Source organism: Schistocerca americana, chromosome 1 (genome assembly GCF_021461395.2).
Source record: "Schistocerca americana isolate TAMUIC-IGC-003095 chromosome 1, iqSchAmer2.1, whole genome shotgun sequence".
NCBI lineage: Eukaryota > Metazoa > Arthropoda > Insecta > Orthoptera > Acrididae > Schistocerca > Schistocerca americana.
This window is the reverse complement of record NC_060119.1, coordinates 419,894,933-419,911,217: the sequence shown is the minus strand read 5'-3', so window position 1 is coordinate 419,911,217 and position 16,285 is coordinate 419,894,933. Positions and strand designations below refer to the sequence as shown.

The 16,285-nt window shown below is 38.7% G+C and overlaps 1 protein-coding gene across 1 annotated transcript in view; it reads left to right on the top strand.

Moving 5' to 3' along the window:
- The first annotated feature begins 329 nt into the window (after window positions 1–329).
- LOC124602362 (protein FAM161B-like) overlaps window positions 330–16,285 on the top strand; it is a 167,244-nt gene continuing 151,288 nt past the window's right edge. Inside the window, exon 1 of the mRNA XM_047136317.1 lies at window positions 330–1,557. Coding sequence (XP_046992273.1) covers window positions 422–1,557 — 1,136 coding nt within the window. The 5' untranslated portion in view covers window positions 330–421. The remainder of the gene's footprint in view (window positions 1,558–16,285) is intronic.

Below are 16,285 nucleotides of genomic sequence, written 5' to 3'. Positions count from 1 at the left end.
TTGCAGCGCATATAATTATATAATCAATTATAATTGCAAATGATTCAATTTTATTCTCCAAGAATACAATTTTTTAAAGGCAACAGATGTTTCTTCAAAATATACGAACAGACGGGATTTCGATACCAGTTTTCTTTTTCAAGCAAGCAAACTAAAATAGATGGAATAATCTAAGTATGATTCAACATTTGCGAAGTGTTGATCTCGAAGTAGATGCTGTTGTACGTTTTCAACACTGTTTCCAACGCTGTTTCCATGACAACGACTGTCTACAAGGTAGCGGGTTCTAGCGCAATATTCGGACTGTAATGTGGATAGTGAACGGGTAATCGAGTTTGCTTATGAAACGTTTCACTGTTGTCAGGCTAAGTTCTTACGTCCAAGTCGGACTTTTCTGCTGAGATGTTTCTGGAACCACATTATGTCGAACCATAGTGGATCTGTTTTCAATAATTCTTGTCTTAAAGTTCCATTGAACCCGTCCAACAGACAGCCATCCCCATTGTATGAAAGAGGAACTTTTGATACAGGTACAGCTATCGAGGGAAAGACATACGTGCGAAGAAGACAAGGACATATGGGTATTGATGGTAAAGTGTCTAGGCCACAATCTTGGTCACCTTCTGCCGATTCTGGAAGAAATGCAAAACTGCGTGAAGGGTCAACACCCCGCAGTGTGATGTTAGATGGTCGTAGTAGGGACTCATTTGACTCATTTATGAACTTTTATGAAAACATTCCTGATTATGGAGAGTTAGGAAATCTACCAGATGGAGAGTTTTATTTGAGACTACAAGCTTTAAAGGATAAACACATGTTGTACTGTAAATCATTGACTGCTGAAAATCCTGCTTTGGAGAACAAACCTACAGAGACAGAACCAGGGAATGGAGAAACACAAGTTAATTCTGCAATAAGCAATACAAGTGGTTCAGTACTCGGAGGTAGTGCAGCCCCCTATGCCGCAATGAAAGAATCCAGTATTGCTGATAACTCTAAAAAGAATGAACGAAAGAAATTTCAAAAGAAGTCACAAAGTAAAACAATCAGTCATGACTACATCAACTGGGAGAAATTAGCCGAAAACACACACCTAGTTTCTCCATCGTCGGTTACCTCCATAGATCATAAGAGTACACACAGAGCATCAGTGAACGACAGTAGTCTTTTGGATAGTGTAGATGCCACTGTCAACTTGCATCAAAAGGGAAACAGGAATGAACATCAGTTAAATAGTTTTAAAATAAAGGAGAAGAAAACCAATGGAGTGACTAATATGAAAAGAGAGATTCACTCTGCATTTTCAAATAAACACACTGAACCCTGTAAAAGCAATAGTCGCCCGACAAGTTCATTGAGGGGAAATACATGGGATAATTTAAGTGCCAATGATTGTCTTACAAAATTGGATTATTTATTTTCTGATTCTGATAGTGAGTATGAAGAGCCCCTTCTTCAGCGTAGTTTGCCGAGCAGCCCTATTTTAAAACATAACAGGCACACAACTATGAAAGAGCCAAACATTACTGTACCAAAACCTTTCAAAATGACACTCAGGTTAGTAATAATAATAATTCTTTGATATGAACATTTTATTAATAATGTAGTTTGAGCATATTATTCTCTTAAAAAATGCAGTAACAATCTGTTGACTTAATAATTAAGTGCTCTGTGTACACCACTGGCCATTCTTCCTCAATCTGCTAATTTTAAATAATTTGCTTTGCTCCTTCATATAACTGACTAACCTTTCAATTGGTGAATTACATTGCCATGGGTGCGACAACAGCACTACATTTTTCAACAATCAGAAACTAATATAACAAGTAGTATAAATAGAAATAAAATAAAAACTGATTGACAATCATATGAATAGTTGTTTTACCTTCTCTTTAGATCTGAAAATGAGAAGCTTAAAAGTGAGTTGTTAATCATCTTTAAGACCTTTACATGGGTGGTGCAGACTGTTCCTCATCCACTTTCAAAAATGGCTAAGTTTCCTGCAAATTCATAATGTAAGATAAACCCAATGTGTTTGATATCTGGAGTTGGGAGAATAGCAAGAAGTTGTACAAACTCAATGTAGTATACATCCTCCTCGTCACCTGTGAACCCTTTCTTTCAGGAGTGCTAGATCTGCAAGGTTCCCAGGAGAGCTTCTGTAAAGTTTGGAAGGTAGGAGACTATGTACTGGCAGAAGTAAAGCTGTGAGGACTGCGCATGAGTCGTGCTTGGGTAGCTCAGTTAGTAGAGCACTTGCCCGCGAAAGGCAAAGGTCCCAAGTTCGAGTCTCGGTCCGGCACATAGTTTTAATCTGCCAGGAAGTTTCATATCAGTGCACACTCCGCTGCAGAGTGAAAATCTCATTCTGAAAATAAATGTTCCTGGCAAGATCTGTTTGACAGCTGCTTCTGACCCTGTAACGTATTTAAGACTATGTCTTTGAAATATGGTTGTTCATCACTTGTTTCAAAATTTGTATAGATGAAAGAATGTAGATTGAGCATGGGTTGAAAAACTTGATTTCAGTATCTGAATATTCATGCCCTTTTCTTTTTTTTACTGTCAAATCCATGTAATGTTTATGCATGCTAACTGTTTTCCCAGTTGCTGGGTCTACAGTAGGCTTGACATACAAAGTAACTGCCTGACTTTTATCACCTGTGCAAATTAGCTACATGCTTAATATCCTATCTTTTGTTAAAGATTGAAGTTTGTCTGAAAGGTAATGGACTGCTCTTGAAACTTAACAGCTAAAACAACAACTATGGCTGCAGCTTCAGTTTAAACAGCCACCAATATAAAATGTAAAATTTTTTTTCCTCCATCCTCATCTACAGAAGTGCTGACTCTGTTTAACTATATTTCCTCAAATAAATTTACAACTTTCATTATTTTTAATGGCACTAAAATTTAACCATCAGAGCTCCAGAAAACTGTGACAGAAATTTAATTGAAAATCAAATTTTAAAAATTTGTCTGTCTCAGTTTCACATGGAAACTTCTTACAAATACTAAGTGTATTTTGTATTATTTAATATTGTGCATAAAATATTCCCATTTTGGAATCATAAGAGATCCTTAAGGTTCAAAATGTTTCTGTTACTGGCCTGCATCTACACTCTGTCTCTTAATGTTTAGGAACAGTAATTAAGTTATCATTTTGTGTATTGCCCACACTCCAGCCTAAGCTCATAGGCTAGAAATTTTAGCGTGTTGCACAGAGGGTGGCTCATCTTCTTTACTTCAGTGATTAATCTGTTACATTTATCTGCTCTAATACTCTGGATCTTTCTAAAATGCAAATAAATTTCAGTATAGACAGAATCCACAGTTATAGTGTCTACACAAGTATGTTTGTTTTTACTCATTTTAATCACAATCATCTGATAAAGTTTGAGAGATCAATTAAGACCCTAACTTTATAAATCAAGAAAATGTTATCCTGATCATAATGTATAGTACACTACATTGAATTTTTTATTGTGTACATACGGTATAATTTTTGCTACATTAAAAAATGGCCAAAACCTACAGATACTAAATGACTATAAATCTGTACTATCCAACACTGAATATGAAATTGCCCCTTACAGAAATAACTATTCGGTAATTGTTCAGTAGTCAGACATGGTGGGGGATAAGATACATTTTTGGGAGATGATGTATCTTGAGTGACTTAGGATTCAGTTTATTTGTATTTGTCTCTTTGATCATGTTCAAACAATGCTTATATATATGATAATGTTACAGTGGGTGATTTGTGAGACAATGATGTCACTGGATTTAATCATAATTTCAGTTACATCTTCATCGATACTATGTGAACCGCAGTAAGGTGTGTGGCAGAGGGTACCCTGTACCACTACTGCTCATTTCCTTTCTTGTTCCACTTGCAAATAGAGTGAGGGAGAAACAACTGTCTATATGCCTTGTTATGAGACCTTATTTCTCATATCTTATTTTCATGGAGCTTTGTGTAATGTTTGTTGATGGCAGTACAATCATTTGGCAGTCAGCTTCAAACACTGGTTATTTAAATTGTCTCAACAGTGTTTCTTGAAAAGAACATCGCCTTCCCTCCAGGAATTCTCATTTGAGTTCCCAAAGCATCTCCTTGACCCTTAGCTGTTGTTCGAACCCACCGGAAACTTCGCAATTAGACTTTCTGAGGAAGATTTGTGTCTATCTTCAAGCAATTGCCAGTTCAGTCTTTCAGCATCTCTGTGATGTACTCCCATGTGTCAACCATTCGTGCTGTCTTCATTTGTATGCATTCTATATACCCTGTTAGTCATGTGTGGTATACACAATTGAGTAAAATTGTGAGATGGGTCACACAAGTGAACTATAACCATTCTCCTTCATAGACTGATTGCCTTGCCCTAGTATTCTTTCACCAAACTGAAGTCTGCCACCTGCTTTACCTATGACTGAGCCTATGTGATCATTCCATTTCAAATCCCTATAAACTGCTACACCCAGGTGTTTGTACGAGTTGGCCAGTTCTAGTTGTGATTCACTGATATTGTTGTAGTAGGATACTGTTCTTTTACGGTCCACAATTTTACATTTCTGAGTATTTAAAGGAGGACATCAATCTTTCTACATCTACAACTATACCCATACAAGAATTGGATAGATAAAAAATCTACTCTCCAAGCGGTGGCAGGAGAACACACACATAAAAAATGTTTTACGTATGCAAGCTTCAGAGCCGGTGGCTCCTTCTTCCAGCAGAAGTGTTGAAGGGGAAGGAAGAGGGGTGAAGAAAAAGGACTGGAGAGGCTTAGGAAAGTGGCTAGAGTGTAGAAAGGTCACTCACAACCCCAGGTCAGCGGAGACTTGCCAGACAAGATGAGAAGGAAAGATCATCCTGTTCAGTAAGTCTCTCGTGACCTGGTGCTCTAGGTGTCTTTTTCAAACTGTAACCCTTTTTCTGAACCTCTCCAGTTCTTTTCCTTCAGCCCTCTTCCTTCCCCTTCAGCCCTTCTGCCTGCTGAAGGAGCCTTTGGCTCCTAAAGCTTCCATATGTCAAAACCTTTCTTTATATGTGTTTTCTCCTGCAGCTGCTTGGTGAGTAGATTTTTTACCTATCCAATTACATTATATTGATAAAAATTGATTATTTTCATTGTTATACATAGGCTACATACTCTTCAAGCCACTGTAGGAATGGTGGAGTGTACCTTGTACTACTACTAGTTGTTTCCTTTCCTGTTCTGCTCGTAGATAGAACAAGGAAAAACAACTGTCTTCATATGAGCCTTAATTTCTCGAAACTTATCATTGTGGCCCTTAATCAAAATGTTTTTTGATGGCAGTAGGATTGTTCTGCAGTCAGTTTCAAATGCCAGTTCTTTGAATTTTCTCAATAGTGCCCCTCGAAAAGAACATCGCCTTCCCTTCAGGGACTGTCATTTCAGTTCCCAAAGCACCTCCATAACACTTGTGTGTTATTCTAACCTATTGGTGAGTTTCACATGAGTGGTGCTTTTTAAAACTGTACTGATGATTCATTGACATAAGCTTCGTACAACTTTGAAATTGTATGAAGATATGAGTGAATATTTAATCTGACCTGTTGTGGATCCCAAACACTCAAGCAGTACTCAGGTATAGGTTGCACTAGCATCCTATATGTGATCTTATTAACAGATTAACCACAATTACTTGAAGTCTCCCAATAAATTGAAGTTAACCATTTGACTTCTCTATCACAATTCTCACCTGGTCATCCCATTTCATATATCTTTCCCACGTTACACCCAGATATTTGAATGATGTAACTATATCAAGCAGGACACCACCAATGCTATATCCAAACTATATGGGTTTGTTTTTCGCACTCATCTGCATTAAATTACATTTTTCTTCATATAGATCCTGCTGCCAGTCATCACATCAACTATAAATTCTATCTAAGTCATCTTGTATCATTGTACAGTCACTCATCTTCAGCACCTTCCTGTACACCACAGAATCATCAGCAAACAGTGACAGTTTGGTGCTCATCTTGCTCGCCAGATTCTTTAAGTAAGTAGAAAATAATAGTGGCCCTATCATACTTCCCTGGGGCTTTCCCGACTATGCCCTTATGTCTGATAAAAACTGAATGTCGATGAAAATGTGCTGTGTTCTATCACTTAAGTAGTCTTTGAGCCACTCACATATCAGGGAGCCTGTTCCGTATGCTTGTAGCTGCATTAGCAGTCTACAGTGGGGTACCGTGTCAAATACTTTCCAGAAATCTAGGGATATGGAATCTGCCTGTTGCCCTTTATCTATGTTCACAGCATATCATGTCAGAAATGGGAAAGCTGATTTTCAAATGAGTGGTGCCTTCTAAAACTGTGCCGATGATTCATTGAAATAAGCTTCGTACAACTTTGAAATTGTATCAAGATATGAGTGAATATTTGTGCAGCTATTTTCAGACAGTACTTCATTATAGATAACCACATCATCTATGAAAAGTCTGGGGTTACTATTAATATTGTCTACCTGGACTATCTGGACACTAATATACAACATGAACAGCAAGGTTTCCAGCATACTTCCCTGGGACACTCGTAAGGTTACTTCTACATCTGTTGATGATTCTCCATCCAAGATAATGTGCTGTGCTTTCCACACCAAGAAATCTTTAGTCACAAATTTCACTATATTCCCCATATGACTGTACTGTTAATAATAAAATACAAGAGTATGTTTCAAGTCCTTTTCTGATGTCGAGAAAGACTGTTGTACCCAACTACGTTGATCCACGGCTTTGAAGTATTTCCTTAGTTCTGCCTCAGCTAATTTACAGTTCAGTTGGGAACTGAAGCTGAGAGGATACAGGAGCAGTAACATCAACTGTGATTCCCTTCCAACTTTCCGTTCTTACGTGCCATGACTTTCGTCAGTTGACTTTGTCTCTACAGAAGACTTGATGCTGAAAACTCACCAGTCCTGACTATCTGTTGACTCTGCAAAATGAGAGAGGTGAATTTTCTGTATTGACTCAAATATTACCACCAGGAAAGCTTCTGATAATGCTTTTCTGTTGTTAAAACCTTGACATTCAATACATCAGTGTTTACATACCATAGCATAAAGACAGAATGATTTCTTCACTGTCCTTTTTGTGTCACTATTAATTGTATTGATGCTCAGAATTCTCTGGAGTACTGCGTGTGTCCAAGAAGGAGCACTCCTCTGTGGAACAGCCGCCAGCCCAACAAGTATCATAAAGCAGCAACCAATTGCCAGAGTCTTCGAGAAATGCAGTGTTCAGCCTCCTGATTACAGACCACAAATTCTCACACAATATGCATGTTCACAATTATTAACTACGTAATGATACACTATGTGATCAAAAGTAACCGGGCACTGGGCTGAAAATGACTTAAAAGTTCGTGGTGCCCTCCATCGATAATGCTGGAATTCAATATGATGTTGGCCCACCTTTTGCCTTGATGACAGCTTCCACTCTCACAGACATACATTTTATCAGGTGCTGGAAGGTTTCTTGGGGAATGGCAGCCCATTCTTTAAGGAGTGCTGCTCTGAGGAGAGGTATCGATGTTGGTCGGAGAGGCCTGGCACGAAGTCGGCATGCCAAAACATCCCAAAGGTGTTCTATAGGATTCAGGTCAGGACTGTGTGTAGGCCAGTCCATTACAGGGATGTTATTTTCATGTAACCACTCCGCCACAGGCCGTGCATTATGAACAGGTGCTCGATTGTGTTGAAAGATGCAGTTGCCATCCCTGAATTGCTCTTCAACAGTGGGAAGCAAGAAGGTGCTTAAAACATCAACGTAGGCCTGTGTTGTGATAGTGCCATGCAAAACAACAAAGGATGCAAGCCCCTTCCATGAAAAACATGACCACACCATAACACCACCACCTCCGAATTTTACTGTTGGCACTACACACACACTGGCAGATGACGTTTACCAGGCATTTGCCATATCTGCACCCTGCCATCGGATCTCCACATTGTGTACCATGATTCATCACTCCAGACAATGTTTTTCCATTGTTCAATGATCCAATATTTACACTCCTTATACCAAATGAGGCGTCATTTGACATTTATCGGCGTGTTGTGTGGCTTATGAGCAGCCGCTTGACTATGAAATCCGTTTTCTCACCTCCCACCTAATTGTCATGGTACTTGCAGTGGATCCTGACACAGTTTGGAATTCCTGTGTGATGGCCTGGATAGATGTCTGCCTATTTACACATTATGACCCTCTTCAACTGTTGGCAGTCTCTGTCAGTCAACAGATGAGACTGACCTGTGTGCTTTTGTGCTATACGTGTCCCTTCACATTTCCACTTCACTATCACTTTGGAAACAGTGGACCTATGGATGTTTAGGAGTGTGGAATTCTCGCGTAGGCTTGTGACACCCAATCACCTGACCATGCATGTCTCTGTGAAGGTGACCACTTCTGTGGAACAACTGCTGACCCAGCAAGTGTTTTGAAGTAGGAACCAGCTGCAGAGTCACCCTGTCTTACAGGAACTCAGTGTCCAGCAACCCAAATCCGTTCACATACAAACAAATTCTCACATAATATTCTTATGTGTATTTATTAACTACCTAAATAAATTCCTGTCTTCAGCTGAAGAACATAATTTGTCGATAATGAAGACTTTCTTGAAGTGCTACATTAAACCTCAGGCTTTCAGTACATCATGTAAAAAAACTGCAATTTAGGTTTCACATGTGCAATATTTTTGGGGTCAGTGCTGGTTGGTATAGAGAAGGTTATTCCATTCAACACTCGTTATTCCATTTGAGATCCTAATTTGGCCTAAGATGCTACAGTAAATGGATGTGAGATATATTGAACAACTGATTTGTGGTTTACTTCTACTACTCTTCTGGTATGTCTTCCTATCACTGTGCATGAGTTTTTGATTGATGGAGTGGTAGATTATAGATGATTAAAAGAGGGGCCAACTCAGCCAAAAAATCGGTGTGGCGTCTGTAGGAATTCCATCTGGCCCTTGTGCTTTGTTCAATTTTAATGATTTCAGCAGTTTCTCAACATCATTTACACTATTGTCTACACCATTCATCATCACAATGGCGCAAGCATTAAGTTGAGACAATAATCCTAGATTTTACTTTATAAATGAGTATTTGAAAATGGAGGTCAACATTTCTGCTTTTGCTCTGCTACCATCGGTGTCAGTTCTGGTCTCATCCATGACTGGACGCTAACATTGGTGCCATTAACATGCTTTACGTATGACAGGAATTTCTTTGGGTTTTGTAGGAGATCTTTTGATAATATTCTGCTATGGCAGTCTTTGAAGGCTTCATGCATTGCCATCTTGAAAGCCAAACACGCTTCATGCAACATCTCTCTGTCTACAGGCCCTTTCATTGTTTTACACCTATTATGTCGTAGTGACCTTTTCATTAGAAGTTTCTTTATGGTAACTGTATACAATATAGGGTCACTCCTATCATGAACAGTTCTAGTATGTACATAGCTACCAAGTGCATGGTCAACTATTCTCTTAAATATGAACCAAAGCTGTAGTTGTTCTACATACTTCTGTCCAGAGCTACATGTTGTAGGTTCCTCACTTAGATATGACACTAATGCCTCTTTATCTAGTTCACTAAACATATAAATATTTATACTTATTTTAGTTGCCCTTTGTACTTTGGTAATCATTGTTCCCACAGTGCTACCAGATTCATTATGAACATCCTCAGAGAGGTTAGGTCTATTTACTGATTTCAGAGCCAATATATTTTCCATCATGGGTGGGCTTTTGAACTAAACCAAAGGCATTATATATCTTAGTTCAGCAGATTATGGAGATAGAAAAGTTTTATTTGAGAGACGTTCTTGAATAGCATATTGTTTGTGCTGATACAAAATAACTGTTATTTGATTTTACCAGAATTGAGTTACATAATACAAATGCCATAATTAACATTAACATTAGACATGTGGGCAACATAGCTAGGAAAAACCAGATATCTAAGTGCTTCAGAAGCACTTAGTATGCCAGACAATATAGAAAATAAAATTATTACAGATATCAAATGTCTGTAGTTTAACAGAATAAAAACAGCATTCCAACAGTAGTAATTTTAGTTTGCATTTAAAGCTTTGCCCCGATTAGCTTAATTTTGTTTCTTGTGTGAGGCTATTATAAAGTTGTTTTTACCCTATACTTGCTACTATCAATAAATAATTTTGTTTTATGTGCTATTATTTGTAATTGATTTACCAGCTCAGACTGCATAGTACTGTCTTAGATAAAACCTGGCCCCTAGCCATTCTGCGCATAGAAGCAGTCAGTCATTCACTTGAGGCTTCAATAAAACTGGCCACACTTCGGAATTCTGTCTGGTCATCTGCACAATCTGGCAACACTGTAGAATGAAGGGAGTTTCTGGCAAAAGTGTTGTCTTCCACTTGAGCCATTACAGTGCTAGATCTGCTAGTGGTCGAGCGATAAACATTGTGCAGGATAGCCACAAAGTCACAGACGCAGGAGTTTCTGGACGAAGTGTTGTCTTCCACTTAAAGCCATTACAGTGATATATCTGCTCGTGGTCTAGCAGTAAACATTGTGCAATGTAGACACAAAGTTGCAAGTTCATGTCCATTCCTTCCTTTATTTTTAAATCACATTTTAGCTGTTTGCTGAGCTATCAGTCTGATGGAACCACAAAGATAATTTGCTTCATTCTTTAATCCTCAAGTAATTGCAAAAATTCCCAGAAGCATTTCCGTGAAAGAGCATGTTGTTGTTTCAAGATCAAAATACTTTATGCTTGTAAGATGAGGGAGTTTCCTCATCTTACAGCAGCCACTGGTCACATGACATCAGGTGCCATTTGATAGGTGAAGGCAGCATGGTACACCTTGGGCACATTTCTGGTTCACTAGCTGTAAGATTTTTAATGGCTCCCCTTCAAGAATTAAGTGTTTGGTAGAAGATGAGCTCTTGTTTAAAAAAAACTTTAAGGCGTTCCTATTACAAGGGTTCCTGAACTACAGTATTTATCATTTCTTTTATTGTTAAATGCAAATATGTGCCCAAATCTACAATTGTAATACTGACTATTCTTTATTGTAAACACATATTTTGCAATATTTGTGATTTTTGTAGTAGAACCTAAGTTATGGTTTACTGTAATATGAAATCATTTTGTTTTGTGTTTATGTGCTACCATAGATCTCTGACACATTCCATAACCTATAAGACTGTCACAACATGGATCACTGGAACACAAAATAAATAAATAAATAAATGACACTGGTGAGCAGGAAGTTGTTTATTATTATAGTCTGGTTTTCCAAGTGAACTAACTTTGATAAACCAAGTGAATACATAGCAGTAACACGACATGCATAGGTTGATATGAGTGTATTTATCAATTGCCATCTAGTTATCTGAAGCCGTCGTGCAGTTACATATTATGTTGTCTGTAATTGAAACTTATGAACATTGTTTAGGTATTATAAAATAGAATCGAAAATAAAGGGTCTAACATTTGTGACATGTCTTCTGCTTTGGGTTTGAAGAAAGGGGAAGACAGCAGATGCATCTTGAAAAATTTGAACAAGGTCTGTTCAAAAAATTCTAAAACATTCGTAATTTCGCGCCAATGGTGTGTTGGAGTGCAATGTGGTTGGCAGCCCTGCACATGCCTGTGTGTAATGTGTAATTGCCAGAAGTTTCATTGATGTATGTCTGTTACTTATTGTTCAGTGCAGTATTGCACAGAATGCTGTGTTGTACAGTTTGCGAATTTTGAGATGGCAGAGTTAGAGGAGCAATGAGTCTCCATTAAATTTCACTTGAAACTCAAGAAAAACTTTACAGACACACACCAAATGATGCAGGAAGCCTACAGTGATGTGTGATTAAGCCATACACCGTGTTATGAATGGTTTACATGGCTTAAAAATGACTGGACAGAAGTTAAAGATGACCCTCATTCAGGACACCCGTCGACATCTACTAACGTTGTTCATGTCAAGAAAATCAATGAAATTGTGTATGCCAATCAAAGATGAGAGACTCCAGAAGAATGTAACATTTCAGTTGTGTCATGTCATGAAATCTTGACACAGCATCTTGGAACGCAATATGTTCCTGCTAAGTTCAGCCCACGGCTCATGAGTCAAGGCCAGAAAGAGTGAATAGCTTTTGGATTGCACAAATGAGAACGAGTTGTTCATTAAGAGTTTCATGTGGCCCCTACAGACTTCTTTTTCTATTTCCAAGGTTGAAAACCTCATTGAAAGGACAAAGATTTGCAATGACAGACAAGATAAAAGAAAATTCTCAGATGGCACTTCGTGCAATGCAGTAGGAGGTATACCAAGACTGCCTCCGGAAGTGAAAATGGTGTTGGGAGCAGTGTATAAATTGTAGAGAAGAGTATTAAAGGAGACCATGCACGATAAGTAAAAGGTAAGTGTAGAAAAATTTTGTGAACATAGTTCCGGAATTTTTTGAACAGACCTCGTGTTGTGTGTGAGGTGGGTGCTTTGAGCAAATCACATCAGAGAGGCACTTTCTTGTTTCAAGAATGATTGTTTGGATATGAATGATTTTCCTCATTCAGAATGTCTTCATAATTGATTTATGTGATGAACTGCTTCATTTAACTGTCATGTGACATTTGCATTCAGCAATCGAAGATCAGAAGTCAGGTGTGGAAGGTGCATACTCTAAATCAAAGCAACAAAAAACCAAAAAGTGACTATTATTGCATTTTTGCTTAAACATCATCAGCTCACTCAGTGAGCACTTTTATGCAGTGTTGTTACTGGTGACAAATTATGACCCTTTTAAGTTAACTTTTTAAGAAGAAATTAATGGCCAAGTCCTAGCAAAGGCAATACACTCAAGCAAACTGCAAGGTGGATATAATATTTTGCATCTGCTGACACAAAAATGGTGTTGTGCATTATGAACTCCTCCACAGGAGTGTCCACTACAGCTGGCCCTTTTTGCCAACTGACATGCGTTTCAGTTGTAGTGTGAGAAAAATGACTGACAGAACTGCATTAAGTGTTGCTACTGCGTGATAACACACCGTTCAGTTTGTCTGGGGAGTCATCACTCATGCACTTATTCCTCTGACCTTACACCCTCAAATGTTTACATTTCTCACTCTTTATCAAACAACAGTCAATAAAATTCCTTTCTGGACAAGAATGCACTTCAAATTTGTCTCGATGAAGTCTTCAGCTCTGAACCAGTAGTTTCTAAGGCTTGGAATTGGTAAGCTACCTGAGCACTACTCTCAGACTGCTTTAGATAATGTGAGGAAATGTAAAGTTGATGACTAATTTCTTTCTAATATTTACTGACATCATATATCATCAGTTTTGTCAGACTTTCTGGGAAGTATATGTCTCACTGTAACAGGGCATGCTAGAGCTTATACAGGGTGACAAATGAGTAAGTAAAGATCTACACAGCACGTCTGTAGTGATGCAATGTTGTATGTTAGTTTCTGAGAACTTACAAATAAAACTTCCATGACACCTTTACAGTGTAGTATTGGTAGAAAATACAATTAAATTTGTCCCTTGTACCTGCAGTATGTACTTATCTGTATTTAAGTCAAAAGCAACCTTACAAGTCTTAGCTTCAATATTTCATGAAATAAGTAATTACTGTAAATAACTGTACTGAACACAACTTGCTTCACTCTTTATCTCACCAGTTTTAGTACAGTTTATGCTTGTGTAATGATTCTTTTTGCTCTTCATTTTGTAAATAATATTTTTACATATTCAATGTCAAGTTACATAAATTGGGCAAATGTAAAAATTTTTTAGAGCTTTCCTCAACCAGCGCTGAGCTTGTTGTGCTGTGTCACAACCGGAATGACATATAGGCATGGGAGCTAATACTGCAATATTGTTGCATACAACTGAGGCCACTGCCACACATTGCTAGAGTGAGATGTCTAAATTGGCCAATTCAGCAAGATGACCTCACTGTGGAAGGAACATGTCATTCTGACAGCACTGAAAGTTGCCGTAACAACACACTAATCTTATAAAAGAAGATCTTTCAGCCCACTGATATTGCAGAAAAGGGCCAAGCTGGAGAGCTGAAAGCCACAGTCTTGAGACACTGAGGTGTGATAAAGGCTGCTGACTAACCCAGAAAACCAGGCCATATTTAGTCATCCTCACCAAGACATAATGTCATTGGCTCCAATAGACAATTATAAATAGTCAGGTTTCCGAGCGTTGCTATCTTTCAGCTGCAACGAACCAGAATCGATGTAGGACTTGTGATGTGCTGACTACCGCTCACCAGTTGACTACCACCTTCAATACTGCAGCAGCCTAGTCTGCTGGAATTAGCCACTGTAAGCTGCCAACTTCTCATCCACTGATGTGAAGACCTGTAACCTTCTGTCACCGGCTCACGGAGGACCAAAATGATGGTGCTTGACATACTAACACGGTGCTGCTATAAGTGGGAGGTGTGCTAACCGCTGCTGCCCCCAACTGGCATCATGAACAGACACTGACATCCCCGGTCTTCCTCTGTTGGAGAGGCCATGTCACAACTGTGCACTGCTATTGCTGTCCCATGCAGACCTGCTGGAAGTTACTGGAACACTCCCTGTGGGGTCTGTGGGTGTGCCTTAGTCAAAATAGTCATAGATCTGTTGGGCATCATCGCCAGACAACCAATGCCTGCCACCAGCCGGGCCAGCTAGCTTGCACAAGGTCAGTCATGTTGTGTGAGCTGCCATGATCTAGCCAATGGCCCCGAGGTACTTCAGAATGTGCACATCAGCCAGACTGGTTTGTATTGCTGTGTTAAGTCATAGGGACATCAATTGTACTCTGTGTAATATTTGTTAATCTGCAGGAGCCTGTAGACTTGTTACTGTCTAAGAGTATGTAACATCAGTGAGATGTGAATTTTGTAATTTATAGGACATGAGTTGGCACACATTACGTCATTGCCAGCTACATGTGACATTGGTAGATGATTTGACATTTGACAAAGGACTGTTTTAAGTGACATTGGGCCATGATCTGGCATAAAAAGTAGTTGAGGCCATTTTTTGTGTGTATTATAAGTGTAGTTTTTTCCAATGTTTCTGTTGTTGTAATTACAGTTGTGGAATACACAAAATGCCAGTCACATGTGCAGCTACCAGGGACAAGTCTAATGCTGCATTATCAGAACAAGTAACTAAGTTATTGGCAGTGAGTGCTCAGCATAAAGAATACAATGAGGAATTACATAGGCAAATAGAAGTTTAGCAATCCTTACAATAGTAGGTATCAGCAGAAGTAAAATCAGTATTGAGTGTACCCCCTCGCCCCTCTTCGTCAGATCCACTAGCAGCCAACTTGACAATGCCTTTTTCCGGGAAAACAGTGAAGGGTGTAACTGTGTTTGTTAACATTGCACCAGGAGTATTTTAAAGCTAAGGTCAGTTTGGCCATAAAAAATAAGCTCATGAGAAATGGTTTCTATTGACAGTAATATTTTACTGAATATCTACTTTACTTTTCAACATAACTGCTGTTCACATCCATACACTTCCTGTAACACTGCACCAGCTTCTTGAACCCTTTTGCATACAATTCCGCCACCTGAGAATTGAACTGGTTAGTAATGCCAGTCTTGAGTCTATCATCATTGTGAAATCATTGTCTGCTCAGCCACTTTTTCAAAAGCAAAAAGAGTAAATATTCACCTGAAGCAAGGTCAGGACTGTACGGAGGGTGCTCAAAAAGTTTCCAATTAAAATACTGAATCTTCTCCCTGATTTTGGCAGTGGTGTGAGGCAGTGGATTGTCATGGAGGATGATTATGCCAGATGACAGTCTCCCGTGGCATTGATTTTGTATTGTGCGTCTCAGTTTGGTTAGTGTTTTTTGCTGTATACTTCAGCTGTTATTGTTGACCCATGGTCCATGAAATCAATCAAAATGATGCCCGTTTTTCTCCCAAAAATAGTAGCCATTATTTTTCGATTCAAGAATGGGGAGTGCGTAAACTGTTTCGGTTTGGGTGAACTTGAATGGCACCACTGCATTGACCATTGTTTGATTTTGTACAGTATCCATGTCTCATCTCCCATAACAATGTTGGAAAATAAATCATTTCCATCTTGTACATAGCACTCCAAAAACTGTCATGCATTACACATTCTTTGCTCTTTGTGCTGATCAGTGAGCATTTTTGGAACCCACCTCACCCACAGTTTGTAGTAACCCAACTTTTCAGTGACAACTGTGTAAATTGAGGTTCGAGCA